This window comes from Phoenix dactylifera, chromosome 2, assembly GCF_009389715.1.
Source record: "Phoenix dactylifera cultivar Barhee BC4 chromosome 2, palm_55x_up_171113_PBpolish2nd_filt_p, whole genome shotgun sequence".
In the NCBI taxonomy this organism is placed as follows: domain Eukaryota; kingdom Viridiplantae; phylum Streptophyta; class Magnoliopsida; order Arecales; family Arecaceae; genus Phoenix; species Phoenix dactylifera.
Genome location: NC_052393.1, coordinates 2,198,406 through 2,215,225, shown reverse-complemented (window position 1 = coordinate 2,215,225; position 16,820 = coordinate 2,198,406). Strand labels below are relative to the sequence as shown.

General features: G+C 40.2%; 1 protein-coding gene and 1 long non-coding RNA gene across 2 annotated transcripts; both read right to left on the bottom strand.

The window, feature by feature from the left end:
* Positions 1 to 2,755: 2,755 nt before the first annotated feature.
* On the bottom strand, positions 2,756 to 5,134 carry LOC103716271 (bifunctional lysine-specific demethylase and histidyl-hydroxylase NO66). The gene is made up of 4 exons (XM_008804206.2): positions 4,849 to 5,134; positions 4,651 to 4,763; positions 3,359 to 4,418; positions 2,756 to 3,280 (listed from the first exon to the last, which is right to left on the bottom strand). The coding sequence occupies exons 1-4, from the start codon at positions 4,930 to 4,932 to the stop codon at positions 3,203 to 3,205; spliced, it is 1,335 nt and encodes a 444-aa protein (XP_008802428.2). The 5' UTR covers positions 4,933 to 5,134; the 3' UTR covers positions 2,756 to 3,202.
* A 1,410-nt stretch (positions 5,135 to 6,544) lies between these two features.
* On the bottom strand, positions 6,545 to 8,245 carry LOC120104381. The gene is made up of 3 exons (XR_005506787.1): positions 8,010 to 8,245; positions 7,427 to 7,533; positions 6,545 to 6,579 (listed from the first exon to the last, which is right to left on the bottom strand). It is a non-coding gene; the product is annotated as an uncharacterized LOC120104381 (long non-coding RNA).
* Between the last annotated feature and the right edge of the window lie 8,575 nt (positions 8,246 to 16,820).

Sequence of the window (16,820 nt, the reverse complement as noted above, 5' to 3'; positions counted from 1 at the left end):
ATTTTGTATCGAGGAATGACATTCAGACCCCAAAATTCAATCAGGTTGATAGAATCATATAGAAGTTTGGCGCCTATTTCTGGATGCAACCAACCTCTGACATTCCACTATGATTCCCTCGCTCGATCCATAAAAATCTTCTTTCTTTAAGCAGGGGAGGAGAAGATTCGTACGGGCTTTATGGTTCACACGGAGTGCGATCCCATAGCCAAGGGGACTAGCAACGATCTAATCTCATTTTTTGTCACTCTAAGTGTTCAGTTCTAATGTTATGATCGTCTCTGCACACATCGATTGCACGCTTTAGCTACATAGAGATGTGTAGTAGAAAAAAGATTTTTTTTTTTTTTTGAGTGGTTTTTCAACTCCAATTAGTTAGGCTCACGGTCAGACCACTTTGCATCATCAGCCACCTCCACCTCGACGGGCATTTGCTAGTGCTGCACATATTAGGTCTGGTTCGATTTCCCTAGTTATGTTGTATCCCTAGAATAGCACCTAGGTGAAGCGAACATTGTGGATTATTCTGTCACACCCCAAACCCGTCTTCCGGGTCGACTGCATGACGCAGCCACATAATCCCTAAAGCGAAGCGAGGCCTAAAATGAACAATATCAATAAAATATCAATAATAATCAAATCGATCCAATGATACTACTAATATTAAATAATCAACTAGATCAATTATAGATTTTCAAATATCCATCGATATCAGCAAAAAAAAAAGATATCTAGCTAACTAACTACTAACAACGCGAACTCTGAGTCCCTTCCAATCGAAATCATGCCTTCCGTGACTCGGAAAAAAAAAAAAAAAGCAAGAAAGGCTATGAGTTTTTCCAGCTCAGTAACAATTCGGACCTACTATATCATAAGTAATCATCAATCAACAATACCAAACAGAATGATTACCATATCAATTATTAGAAAGCTCGTACACCTAAACATGCACATAAGCCCTCATAATCATTCAACAGCGGAGAAGGAGAAGACTCCAAATAGAAGAGATTCCGGCCTTATCTGGCCAGTGGAAGGATCACTTCGGACTCTCGGAGTAATATAAAGGACGTGGAGCATTTCTGCTTTGGATCTGGAGAAGGCAAACAGTTAAAGGCTTTTCTGTTCTTGTTCTAAAGAACCCTCTCTTCCTATCTGTATGAGCATTATTTTCCTTAAAACATCTAGATAAGCATTCTGTTGAACCTTGTACTTGTTGCCTTGTCTTGTGCTCTCTTGTTTGTCTTGGATTATGTAGTGCTTCTTGTGCATCTTATGCGAGTCATGTTACATGCATTGTAAAAGGAGATTCAAAATGTTTAGTTTTGCATGGCTCATTAGTTGTCATTACACTGTGCTACAACAAACCCAACCTATGCTTTGATAGAGCGACATAAACACTAATGCTGAACATTTCAAGTTATACCAAAACACTAACACCCTTTTCCGCATGTTCTCTTCTCTTTTATTTTTTATTTTTTTGTTTTTTTGGGTTGGGGCGAGGAGAATTTTTGGTCTCTTCCCTCCAATTCTATTCTCAAAAAAGAGTTATGGTAAAGCATCTTTGAAATCTTGCTAGTGATGTAGCTGACTGTATTCATGTGAGAGCAGTATGAGCTGCTGATGTACCCCCCCCAAAAAAAAACACCTTTGAAATTATTCAGTTGATAAATTATAAACCTCGACATATTGAGATTATATTGTTACGGAAATACGGCACAACTAGAACGATGCATTGATGCCTATGGCTGTTTGGACATATTCCTCTTTGTTGTAGAGGATCACCCATGTGATGTCTCCTTGGTATTTTAGCTTCTGTCTTTACCTTCTTTTTTTCTTTCTTTCCTTCTTTTTAGATTTGGATGGAGAGAATAATTTCTTGCGAAAATTGCCTGTCATGTCTTCTTTGTTTTAACAAGGAGAACTAGGGAATTGATTGTCTTAAAAGCTCCACATATCAGGAGAGGGTCGAGTGAGGCCAACTCTGGTTTATGTAGTTAATCATGATTCTAATGGGCATGACCCTTGGTAAAATTGTCTCCAATTTATCAGTTGCATCAATAGAAAAGGAATATGTGCAGCTGTGGAAACAATTCAGAACTTTAAGATGATCGACCTACACCAATGACTCTCTTGTTATATAGTCACATGATTTGTTGATCATATATCACCTGATCTAGGAGTTGGCTAAGATCGATCAAGTTAAATTCCTGATATTGCAGAAAGTTCTGCATCAATGTTCTTTACCTTGATCCTACTTGATTCGTTCTCTCTCTCATACACTAAATGATAATAAGACTCGAAGAATTGCTCCATAGAGAGAACCAAACATATCACATTCAAGTGGCATACGGTTTAGCTTTGAATGCCAAGAGAAACTGCAAATTTTGCCATCCTTCTTTACAGGGAGCGGTTTAGGTCCAACGCTCATCGGAGCGGAGCAGCAGGTCGTCCAATGCAGCGATGCATGATTATCGAACTTCAAGATTTGTGATATCAGGGAGTGCCCCAACACTGCATCACAGCCTGCACCAGCATGGATCATGATGGTGATCCAACTCTCCATAGCTGCACCGGAAGCATTGGTTTATACATTCCTTTTAATCTCGACTTTAGGGATAATTTTTTTCACTATTTTTTTTCGAGAACCGCCTAAGATTCCGACTAAAACTAAAAACCTGCTGGTCCGATAAGCACCTAAACCTCTCCCCCCAATTTTCCAATACTGAAATTACATATACTAAAAATTCGACTTCTTGCTCCACTTGTTACATACTTTTATGTATACCATCTATCAAGAATAGTTCATTACAAATCTTGTCTCTGAATAGGAAAAAATAAAATCAACTGGTACATATCTCAACACTGCGCTTGATTTCAGTTATTGTTTGCTTCTCACACAGACATGAATGAAGACACAACACCTTATTGACAGTACAAAGCGACATCATAACCCATCAGATGGTGATAGAAGATACAGTAGAACAGTTGGATTCACACTGAACTTGGACTGAAAGGATGATCCAGATAAGCTTTAGGGACAACTTTGCTCAGTGTAATTCGAAAAGTGGAAAGTATCAGGCCACATGATGATGAGGAAAAAGGAAACAACTTTGGTAATCACACAACAATTCAACTGGTAATCACACAACAATTCAACTCACATATCAGAATCCACCAAGAGCACAGCCACTTGGGCAAGAGCTTAAGCTGCAGCACCTTTGTTGAGAGCTCTTTCCAGCCTTACCTCAAAAGGAGTAGCGTGCCAGTTCACTCTCTTGTCCTGCATTAGTACATATAAAAAAAAGGTTAGCACTCGCCAGTGATATTTAAAACTAATGTTCTCTGCTACTTGACATACCTCCTTGTATTTGCTTGTGGTATTTGGAATCCCTTTGATCTCCGAACCAGATTGACAAGAAGAACCTGAATCACTTCTCTGGTTTATACAGCTCCAGTAACTACCAACAGTACCCACAATGGGGATTTCATCAGGACTCCTGCTCGGGGACCTTCTCGGCGACGATGTCACTGATGATTGTTTCAGATCTTCAACAGTTAAGGCACCTAAAATAGGTCGATCCTCTCGACTGACCGATGAGTTGGAGAAATGAGAATTGCTTTTCTGGGGGTCTTCCTTGGTTGAATTATCCGACGAGACCAGCCAGTTAGACAGGCTAGCATCCACTGCAACATCCTGTTTGGCAGGGCAATTAGGACTTGGATTTGAACTAGCAAGCTTTTCGAACTTCTCGATCTTAAATGTAGACTCAGGAGTGAAAGTCATCTTGTTCTCTATGACTGAATTGATATTTTCCTTCTTCGGATTCTTCATTGGAGCTGCGCGCACCTTAACTTCCTTCCACTGAGTGAGATTTTCTACAGGATTCAGCACAGAATGGACATATTGGCTCCTGTCGCGTGCAGTACCTATGGCCAAAAGGGATGGCTGTCTATCAGGGGAAGAGACGCTCTTGGGTTTTGGACTGTTAACTTCCTGAATACACTGATGTTCTTTCTCCATCGGTAGCGAAAAAAAAGAATCATAAGACTCTTCCTCATTTCCCTCTATGATGACAGCACCATCTTCCTCATCTAAATCAGAGTCCTCATAATCCTCCTCCTCCTCGAAGTCTTCTTCTTCATCACCGTAGCCAATATCATCACCATCATCATCATCATCGCTACTTCCGCAATTTTGATACCTATGCTTTGAGGGGAAAGCAGCTCCCGACTTTGGAATAGATTTACCATCACCTTCCTCAGTCTTCCTTCCTTCTCCTGTCGCTTCATCCTCTTTGTTATCCTCCGATGAATGCCCTGGATCTTCATCGACTAAGATCTCTGCATATGTTCTTACGTTCAAATCAAATGTTACTTTCTTCTTGCTGCTGCTAAAGCTCCCCTGTTCATAATTATCTCTGCAAATATAGAAGACAAATACTGAATCCTAGCTCGAACTGAAAGAGCCAAAAAGATCAAAGCAATATAGAGGTATTAAGTAACAAACTAGCAAGAATATAGAATGTGGTAGCCAGAAGCCCGCAAGTCTCACAGTCCAAAGCCTTAAATTAATCGAGAATAGTACCGATGAGGTGTAAACATTAGTAAATTTCAAAAGAAGGGTTCAAATGAACAAGGAATTAAAAATACCTCAGCTCCGAAGTTGAATCTAACACTGCTTCTGAGACAGGTTTCTTTGGAGGACTCGGTGTGAGTTGCTTCGGAGTAGGACTCCGTCGCAGAGGCTTGTAACTCTCGCATACCTAAGAAGAGCATAGTAAGTATGAAGGATCGAGATTATATAAGATGAAGCGAAAACAAGTGGTTAAAGCTCTGAATCAAACCTACCCGATCTACTGATAGCGTTTTATTTCCTGGTCTTCGTCTCTTTCGATCCTTGGCACCCCCAAAGCAGGCAAGAAAGCACCCCATAAGCAAGGAAACCAACCCCTTTGCCCTCTATTTGAATCGGTTTGAAGAGAGCCAAGGTGCCTCCTCTAGAGCTTCCTCATGGGAGGAAAAGGGAGGATCGGATTAAAGAGAAAGGGAGAAGGAATCGGAGAAGAGAGGAAGAAAGCTTCGGAAGTTTCCTTGGAGGAATAGGAGAGAGATCAAGATTTAAAAGTGGACGACGAAACGGTCACCAAGTCCTGATGGACTTTTTGAGCTTGGCGAATATGACCGTTGGAGGAGCCATGATGAGGGGGGCGCCTTCTCTTCTAAATAACAGTTAACCTGGGTGTACGCAGACCGTTAACCATCCAATAGAAATATGCCACGTGGAGTTGAGATTTATGTGCGTCTGGAGTTATAGTTCGGGGTACGTTTTGGGTGTTTGGATAGAGTGGGGAAGGTTGTGGATATTGCGATCCAGCTGTCTTAAATGGTGCCTACGTGCCGGCGCGGCCCGTTCGGTCAGTCCAGCACAGCATCCGAGGACGTGCCAACTTGTGGCTGGTCCAAAGGTGGGCGCCACTGTCTTTCGGGCCAATGGGGGATTGCCAAGTGTGGTAGGGGGGGACCGGGTAGCCTATTGCCCGGCTCTATAATGCCCGACCCACCATACTCCGTAGCAGACGACTGTATTGCTTCTAATGGTTTATTCTCTCTCGCCTCTTTTTTCTGATATTCAAATATCCAAATATTTTGCAAATTTTTAACATATTTAATGCATCTGTAATTCAATCCAGAAATCTCTATGTTACGTATGAGACTTTATTAGCAGGCAAATCACAGCTTTCTAATGCATGAATGCCTATATCTATATAATGCAATGGAAGCAAATGATATTAATATTATTTCATAAAATTTTTTGCATACATAATTTAAATATTAAAATTTGCATAAATACCTTCCTAACATTGATATTTGCATGCATATTCTCATCAAATACTTATTTTATATGTATATCCTTATTTTTTTTTTACGTATGTATCCATGCTCTCTAACGCCGATAAAAAATTAGCAGTTTAGAATTAAAATGACAAAAATACCATTATTAGATAAACATGCAAAAAAAATTATTTATAAAAATATACATTCAACACATGGCAAAAACTCAAACCCCGGATCAGTTCTCCGCCCTCATTCGCTCTACTGTCGGACCCCGCCTTTCTCTCCATCCATCTCTTGACCCTTTCCAAGGTTCTCTCTCTCTCTCTCTCTAAAGCTAGAGGATTAGGGTTTGATAATCTTGTTGTGGGCGAGCAGCTATGGCATTTGGCATGGTCAAATATTTTGTTATATGAAATTTGGGGATAAAAATCTGATGACATTGCTGTTAGGAGATGTCACGCCCCGAACCCAGCACCCGGGTCCGGTACGCGACCGGCCGCATGAGCCCTAGAGCAGTGCCCTAAAGATCATGCAAGGCCTATGATTAACAAAAATTCTAATAAATCCACAACTAATTTAGAAATTCAAATAGACAAATCCGACATGTCCAAATAAACAAATTAGTTCAATTACGAGCTCTTCAAATGTTCATCGACATCAAAGAAGGATAAACAATTAACTAACTAATGACTCTGGTGCTCGCACTCTGCGCCCTTCCCATCCAAAACTATGCATCCTGCAACTCTGGTAAAGAAAAAGAAGAAAAGGGGGTGAGCTTTACAGCCCAGTAAGAATCCCTACACATCCATACCAACACAATAATAATATGAATTTGAAAGCCACGACAAATCGATGCACATTTCATGAAATCATAAACCGGCTATCAAAAGGCTCAAATAATCAATATAAGTATGTACGTCAAATATCAATGAAAGTCCAACCACGCAAGAATGATATAGCATACGATAGCTCATAAATCTTCATTAATGTTTTCAATGCTTTTTCTTTCCATTCTATATTAACTTGATCCGGATCAATTATCTTTCCGACTTTGGGCTACATCCCAGTCACGTTTCCGGCCCGTGACGGGGCAATAGATAGTATCACATTTTCGGCCTGTGACGGGGCAATCGATGGTATCACATTTCCAGCCTGTAACGGGGCAATCGATGGTATCACATTTCCAGCCTGTGACGGGGCAATCGATAATATCACATTTCCAGCCTGTGATGGGGCAATCAATAATAACGAGATAAGCCTAAAATCCCTGTTCATTTAATCAATTCACAAACAACATCCATTCCCTTTTTCCACTTTATTTCCGGCCTAGACTAACCATGGTCACGTTTCCGGCCCGTGATAGGGCAATCAATATAACATGGTTAGTCCATACCACCACATCCATAAATTCAATTATGCAGGTATAAGTTATACACATGCATGCATCCATCATACTACCAATCACAAGCCAACACGATCAAAATATAATTTAATATAAAACTATTTTTGATTTGTCTGGATCATAGCATATCATACATATCTAAGCATAAAAATATTATATCATGCAGGATTGGCGTACAAGGATCCTTACTTTTTATTGAAAACTCAGACAAACTAATCACCCGCCCTCATGGCGATCTATGAACCGGGATGCGCAGGATCCCGCTTAGCGTCCTCTCGTCCAACAGATTTTTTTCCCTACAGAACCAAGTCATAATTAAAATTTGTCAAAGATATATAACAATCCAGGACCCCTATTTGATCCTCTAAACAATACTCTAAAATCTAGCATCCCAGGACTATCTAGAGTCCTCAAAGCAATGATCTTCCTGGATCCAAGTGTAGAGAGAGAAAACATGAAGTGGGAAAGCTTTGAGAGAAGAGAGAGAAGATTAATAAGAGAAAGGGGAAGAAAACTCCCTTTCTCTTTCTCTCTTCTTCCTTCTTCCCGACGGAAAGGGAGACGGTGCTTGGCACCGGGCAGCCCATGGCCGGCAGCGCCCCATGGTCGTCGGCCCGTGGTGGTGCCGGCGGCCCAGCGACGGCCGGCCGAATGGAAGGAGGAAGAAGACCGAACATAGGTTCGGTTTCCCCATCAATCCGGCGGCTTACCGGCCATATTCCCAAAGAAATAATGGCCCAAAGACAAAGAAGAAGGAGAAGACGGTGCTTACCTTGCCTCCGGCGAGTTCCTCCGGCGAGATTGGCAGCGAATACTCCGATCTCCTCTCACGGAATGCTTGGCAGTCAATCCTCCTATGGAAGGGCTCTCACGATTGAAGCCAAGGAAGAGGGGAAGGGTTCCTTTATAGGCAAGAAATAGGCTCACTTTAGGTAGGATTTGATCCCCTTTTTCTTTTTCTTTTTTTTTTTGTCCTTTCGGTGGATTTGGGGAGGAGGAATAGATGGAAACAGGGGAGGGAGAAGACCCACTCGGGAGTCTCCCTCCCCTTTTCTCATGGGTCGGGCTGGTGTCCTAAGCCCAATAAAATGTGGGCCCTCACATTTTCACCCCCTAAAAGAAAATTTCGTCCTCGAAATTAGCATACCTGAGGTTTCAAATAGTTGTGGATGCTTGACCTTCATCTCTTTTTCGAGCTCTCAGGTAGCCTCTCTTTCCGTATGATTGTTTTATTGCACCTTCACAAAAGAAATGGTTTGATATCGTAGTACCTAATCTTTTCTGTCCACAATTCATATGGGGAACTCCTCATAGGTCAAATCCTCATGAAGATGTAATGGCTCATATGCTATCACATTACTCGGATCTGGGATGTATTTCTTCAACATTGACACATGAAAAATATTGTGCACACTGGATAAAGCCGGTGATAAAGCCAGTCGATATGCCACATCTCCAACCTTGTTCAAAATCTCAAACGGACTAACATACTTAGAGCCCAATTTACCATGAACCTCAAATCTCATCACTCTTTTAGTGGGTGACACTCTCAAGAAAACATGATTCTCCAATTTAAAATTTCAGTTCTCTCCTTCTATTATCAACATAACTCTTTTAACACTTTATGCTGTACGAAGTTATTTTCTGATCACTTGCACCTTATCTATGGTCTGTTGCACTATCTCTGGGCCTAATAATTTTCTCTCGCCCACATCATCCCAACAAATAGAAGATCCATGTTAAAATATTCCAAGTCTAAGACCAATCAAGGAATCATCAACCGTTAACGCCCATGATTCTTCCAAAAGTTGTCAACAATAGAAGAACCCACCGGTGAAAATTACATAGCTATCTCTAGATCATTCGTAAAATCAACAACATTCTCCTCTACTAGAAACTAACTCAAGTGTTCCATCATAATACCTTTTAGATCAAATATTAATGTCCTTAACCAGTTTCAAAATAACTCAAACCACTACACTTCCGCTGCGTACTCTGATTTAATCCATTAAATACTCTAAAGCCTCTAAATGATTTATGACCGAAATATCGCTTTGCACTAGGAGTAAGAAAATCCAAATTTCAAAACTTTAATTGAGCAGAAACTCCAGATCTCTCTCTCCTCAATTTATGTAGAGTACACTAACCATAACTAGCACTCAAGCCATTAATCATGTTTAAAGTCACTACTTGACCTTCACAACCATTTAAGAATCCAAAATATCTAGGTTTAATTTAAAATAAATTAACCTTGGATTTCCTCCGCAATTCGATTAGACAATCTACTTTGATCTTCTTTCCAAAAAGATTTACTTCAAATTCAATGGATTAGAGGTCATTAAGCCAATACACTATGATTAGAAATTAACTCTATCGATCTCCAGATCTTTCTTCACCAAGATTCTCAACATCCATCAGCAATGCTATATATGATAATTCATATAAGCATCTCATGACCGAAGTCTCTACTCAATGTGACATTTATTAGTGGCTTCATCAATAATGACAAAAGATCCCTGCTCAAATCTTAAACCTAGGCTTGAGTTTTAAATTTAACACATCAAATAGTCTTCTACAATTATAAGTAAAATCCAGTAGCCCAATCCGAACATGAGAATTCAAATAATTAGAATTCCCCCGTCAATATGCATACTCTATGGCCTCAAAATAATCAAATACATCAATAGAAAATAGACCTATTTGCAATATCCAACATGCCAATAGCAGATATAATCTACATACATATTCAACTTCAAAGAACATTCCTTTCAATATTATGAAATCTTCTTAGCTCACTCCAATACTATGGAAGATCTACGTACAAATCTCACTCTAATAATTAGTAGCAAAATCAAAAGTACAATCACATCAAAATCTATATCAAGTTTGAACTTTCAAGTCATTTAAATAATATATGAGCATGGTATAACCGATATGCCATTGTTGACCTTCCTACACTTATCTTAGGTCAAACCCCTCTTATCATGATCAAAGACAATTTATACTTTCCTTCCACACTCATCAAAAACCAAACCCGATGCGTACATTTTATCATAATGCCCAGTGATCTTACACCTTAAGCACTGAATTTTATTGTCATGTCCCAAGTGAACATAACCTTAAGCTATGATATATTTCTGTCACAATCCTTAGTGATCTTAAACATATGCTCAGATTCTAATTTTGTCACTATCCCCAATGATCTTAAACCTCAAACTCAAATGCCACTAAGGCCACAGTCCTTAGTGGTTTTAAACCTTAGATTATAATATCATTCCTGTTACAATCTCAAGTGATTATAAACCAAGACTATGATAGTTTTCCTATCATAATTCCCCACTCACACTCACCTGAACCTAAACCCTAGGATACCTTAACCTTAAGCTCTGATACCACTCTGTCACGCTCCGAACCCAGCACCCGGGTCCGGTACGCGACCGGCCGCATGAGCCCTAGAGCAGTGCCCTAAAGATCATGCAAGGCCTATGATTAACAAAAATTCCAATAAATCCACAACTAATTTAGAAATTCAAATAGACAAATCCGACATGTCCAAATAAATAAATTAGTTCAATTACGAGCTCTTCAAATGTTCATCGACATCAAAGAAGGATAAACAACTAACTAACTAATGACTCTGGTGCTCGCACTCTGCGCCCATCCCATCCAAAACTATGCATCCTGCAACTCTGGTAAAGAAAAAGAAGAAAAGGGGGTGAGCTTTACAGCCCAGTAAGAATCCCTACACATCCATACCAACACAATAATAATATGAATTTGAAAGCCACGACAAATCGATGCACATTTCATGAAATCATAAACCGGCTATCAAAAGGCTCAAATAATCAATATAAGTATGTACGTCAAATATCAATGAAAGTCCAACCACGCAAGAATGATATAGCATACGATAGCTCATAAATCTTCATTAATGTTTTCAATGCTTTTTCTTTCCATGCTATATTAACTTGATCCGGATCAATTATCTTTCCGACTTTGGGCTACATCCCGGTCACGTTTCCGGCCCGTGACAGAGCAATCGATAGTATCACATTTTCGGCCTGTGACGGAGCAATCGATGGTATCACATTTCCAGCCTGTGACGGGGCAATCGATGGTATCACATTTCCAGCCTGTGACGGGGCAATCGATAATATCACATTTCCAGCCTGTGATGGGGCAATCAATAATAACGAGATAAGCCTAAAATCCCTGTTCATTTAATCAATTCACAAACAACATCCATTCCCTTTTTCCACTTTATTTCCGGCCTAGACTAACCATGGTCACGTTTCCGGCCCGTGATAGGGCAATCAATATAACATGGTTAGTCCATACCACCACATCCATAAATTCAATTATGCAGGTATAAGTTATACACATGCATGCATCCATCATACTACCAATCACAAGCCAACACGATCAAAATATAATTTAATATAAAACTATTTTTGATTTGTCTGGATCATAGCATATCATACATATCTAAGTATAAAAATATTATATCATGCAGGATTGGCGTACAAGGATCCTTACTTTTTATTGAAAACTCAGACAAACTAATCACCCGCCCTCATGGCGATCTATGAACCGGGATGTGCAGGATCCCGCTTAGCGTCCTCTCGTCCAACAGATTTTTTTCCCTACAGAACCAAGTCATAATTAAAATTTGTCAAAGATATATAACAATCCAGGACCCCTATTTGATCCTCTAAACAATACTCTAAAATCTAGCATCCCAGGACTATCTAGAGTCCTCAAAGCAATGATCTTCCTGGATCCAAGTGTAGAGAGAGAAAACATGAAGTGGGAAAGCTTTGAGAGAAGAGAGAGAAGATTAATAAGAGAAAGGGGAAGAAAACTCCCTTTCTCTTTCTCTCTTCTTCCTTCTTCCCGACGGAAAGGGAGACGGTGCTTGGCACCGGGCAGCCCATGGCCGGCAGCGCCCCATGGTCGTCGGCCCGTGGTGGTGCCGGCGGCCCAGCGACGGCCGGCCGAATGGAAGGAGGAAGAAGACCGAACATAGGTTCGGTTTCTCCATCAATCCGGCGGCTTACCGGCCGTATTCCCTAAGAAATAATGGCCCAAAGACAAAGAAGAAGGAGAAGACGGTGCTTACCTTGCGTCCGGCGAGTTCCTCCGGCGAGATTGGCAGCGAATACTCCGATCTCCTCTCACGGAATGCTTGGCAGTCAATCCTCCTATGGAAGGGCTCTCACGATTGAAGCCAAGGAAGAGGGGAACTTGTTCTGATTCTACATATTGATCATTTTGAACTAAAATCAAACTTTTTGGTGGAATATTTCTTTTGATAAGCCGATGGAGCCTCGATGAGCGATGCCGCGGGTCGCTCGATCTCATAAGTGAAATGGACTATGCAGTCTTGGATTGGATTGCTTGTCAACTATGTTTTGGGAGACTTTCTTTGATTGTTGGGTTAGTAGGGAATGATAATCCACTGGTAAAAAGAAGAATGCCATGAGTTCCCCCAAAGCCCATCGCCAGCCTAATCCCAATCTCGATGAAAAATCAAGCAACTACATCAACAACTTCTATTCCTGAAACGCCCTGACAACAAAAGTGGGTTTCTTGTTGAGGCGAGCCCGGTTGCTTCGTAAGTGAAATAGGGGACTCATCACTTGACTTCGGAAACGGAACATTTCACAAAAACCTGGCTTTTTTGCCGTCAGTCACTTTCCTAGGGAAGGGGAGCAGCAGCCGAAGCCGTGATTTGTATGGTATGTCTTGCCCTTCTAGTCCCTTTATAGGCAAGAAATAGGCTCACTTTAGGTAGGATTTGATCCCCTTTTTCTTTTCTTTTTTTTTTTTTTTTTTTTCCTTCCGTTGGATTTGGGGAGGAGGAATAGATGGAAACAGGGGAGGGAGAAGACCCACTCGGGAGTCTCCCTCCCCTTTTCTCATGGGTCGGGCTGGTGTCCCAAGCCCAATAAAATGTGGGCCCTCACAGGAGATAAGGGCGTAGGTTCGGATAACATTGGACAAAACCTTCAAAATAATCTCGATGAATCTGAATGATTAAAAAATTAAAATGCTCATGTTTTACATCACACGAGCTAGTGTGGGTGTATTATATTCATACAACATAATTCTTCCTACTAAAACCCTTGGTGCGTAATTTTCCACAATGCAGTGCCCCAAATTGTTCATGAAATCAGCATATACAATATAGCCGACGGTTGCCACAATGCAAGCTGCCAAGAATATGGTAAACCAGCATCAGGTATTGTGCATCTGTCCATGTTAAGCTGGGTAACAACAACTTGATAGAGATTATAGTTTGTAGCATGATTGTAGAAACTGCCTGCTTGCAAGCTTATGGGATTGGTAAAAGCAAACCGGCTAGTTGTTATATAGGATTGTACTGCAAATTTTTATTTTTTAAATAAATATCATATATGACGGATATGAATACATCCAAAAAAAATCAAAAGATAACAGTCTTGGAGCGCCACGTAAGTCCTTCTCGCCCGTACTACAGTTCTGTCACCATCCCTTTCATTCCTTCTACTCCAAACAAAGAAATTATTCCTTTTTATCTTTTCATGTTTCATTAGACACAGAAGGATGGACGGAAGATCCATCCATCCTCTCCTTCATTCAACCTTCCTCCAATTCATATTTCGTGCCGACAAAGCGTAAAGGCTACTGTAGCCACAAGTATAAACACGGTTGTATAACCAAAAATGTTCTATCAGTAGAGAAACCAACAAAACCACTTTCACAGGATGACTTGAGAGACTTAGCCGACTCATGTAAGTAGGGGTGGCAATCGGGTCGGGTCAGGCATAAAAATTCTACTTTACATAAGTAGAATATCTGTACCACGGATATAACAGGTCGGGTCAAATACAGGTCGGGTCAGAAAACTATAAATCTGAACCCGACCTGTTTATTAAACGGGTCAGGAATTGCAAACCTGAACCTGACCTGTTTATTAAACAGGTAACCCGACCCGACCCGTTTAACCTGTTTAATAAACAGGTAACCTGTTTACCCAACCCGACCCGACCTGTTTAACCTGTTTGCCCAACCTGACCCGTTTAACCTGTTTAGACCTGTTTAATCTGTCCAACCCAACCTGTTTAACCTGCCCAACCCGACCTGTTTAGACCTGTTTAGACCCGTTTAACCTGTTTAGACCTGTTTAGACCCGTTTAACCCGTTTAACCTGTTTAACCCGTTTAACCTGTTTAGACCTGTTTAACCTGTCCAATAGTTAAATGGGTTAAACGGTTTAAACGGGTCAGACATCTAAAACCCGTATCCGACCCAATTAATAAACAGGTTAAACGGGTCGACCTGTTTACGACCCGAATCTGTTTAGGCCAAACCCAAACCTGTTTATGGCGGGTCGAACACGGGTCGGGTTGGCGGGTCGGGCCATATTTTGCCACCCCTACATGTAAGCCCCCAACATCAACACGTTGGTGAGGGGGTGAATGGGTGTAGCAAAGTGCTGCTGCTCATGGAAGCTAGGTAGGGAATGTGTAGGGAGATTGATGCAGGACAATTGCAGGAAGGAGAGGAAAGGATGAAAAAAAAGAGAAGAAGAAGGAGAAGAAGAACCAGGCTTCTTACCTGGCTCTGACCGTAGCTTCACACTAGAGTTTTAGAGAAGGATCCCGCTAACCATCGCCCCCGGGCCCCGGGGCGATAGTTAAGGAATATTAATTAGTCTCTAACTACTTTCACTGTATTTTTTCCAAGAAATAAAGTGGAATCTTCATTTAATGTAATGGATCCCGCTAACCATCGCCTGGTTAAGGAATATTAATTAGTCTCTAACTATCTTCACTATATTTTTTCCAAGAAATAAAGTGGAATCTTCATTTAATGTAATATATCATTCCAATATTATATTAAATGGAGAGAGAAATTAAAAATAAAAGTAAAACTCCCATCTTTTTTCCATTTCCTACTTTGCCCATTAAGAAAGAATAAAAATGAAATGGCAAGGTTCAGTGCATACCACCATGATTGCTTTTGTGCCTACTCTGCCCATGGTGACATGATGCTATTTTAGTAATTTTTAATGGAACAAATTGTCTTTTGGAAGCAATTAATATTTCTGGAACAAGTTGTCTCATTTGCCTTTAGAGAAAATGAGGCTATTTTCATTCAATCATTCAATAATCCTAAACAAGTACATTGATCCATATATATAGGGTCACAAAATAATAAAAAGACCCCTACAAAGATAACAATCTCATAAAGACCCCTAAATGACAATATGCAAATAAGTTCAATCAACATAAAATAAAATAAAATAAAATAAAATAAATCAATCCAACCACAACGAAAGTGATTGGACTGTCTTCCTGCAACGACCGTGGCCCACATAACAGACGGTCTGATATCCGCACCAGAGATCGCTCGATAAACTTACATGTGATGGGCTCGGTGACGATGGAGGCATGGTGGTGGGAGGCTGGGAGCGGCAGCGAGAATAGAGGAAGTGGTGGTGGAGTGCCCTGTAGAACCACGGGGCCCATTTGGTGCAAATATAAAAACCACCCGTTGAGGAGGATTTGATCATCCCGGTCGGGAGCACATGTTAGAACCTGAATAAATTGCACCAACTAACTGTATATTGTCAATACCCAACACGACATTTTCAGGTTGGATAAGGGACCACATGATCTAAGCTACTTCTCAAAATCTGTTTGAGATATAGGAGTCAGTATTTATTTTGAGGCAAGGCAATCTATATGTATAATAAATTTTTTATATGTCATTGGTGTATAGCATTTTTAAGTCATCTTCTATTTTCATGTGTAGTCATATGCCTCGCCGCACCTGTCTTTGATTTTGCAGATAGCCATATGGGATGATTTTGGGTGGTGAGTAGCAACATGGTTGGTAGGGGTGGCAATCTGGTCGGATCGGATAAAGATCAAATCGAAATTTTGCAAACCTGAAGCCGGCCCGTTTATTATGCAGGTCAAAGATTCAGGTAAGTCAAAGATTCAAATCCGAGCTCATATATTTATTAAACAGGTAACAAGACTCAATCTATATAACTCGTTTATTAAACATGTCGAGTAAGGTTATATGGGTTAAACAAGTTAAGTGGATTTTTACGGATTACATAGATATAAAGAAATTAAACATGTTAAACGAGTTGGATTAAATAGAATAAAAATAGATTAAGCAGGTTTTAAATTATTAAATAATTTGATCTAATTATTAAAGGGGCCAAAATTCTAAATCTGAACTCAATTCGTTTAAGAGACAAATCTAGACATAATGACCTATTTATGATTTAAATCTATTTATATCAAACCTGAATCTACGTAAAGCAGATCATTTGAATTGCCGCCTCTGAGGGTTGGTGGTTCTAAGTCTCCCGTGGCGATATATGTTTGCATGTATGCCTTAATCCTATCCAAACTCATATCTTGATTTCAAGTTTAGGTCATGTCAAATTAAGCTGGATTCGGGTCATGTATGATGATGTCAAAATTGAAATAACTCTTAACTTTTTATATATAACTTATGTGGAATGTAATTTAACCCAATTGTAATAAATTATAACTTCAAAACTCTCTTTGTAATGGAAGGA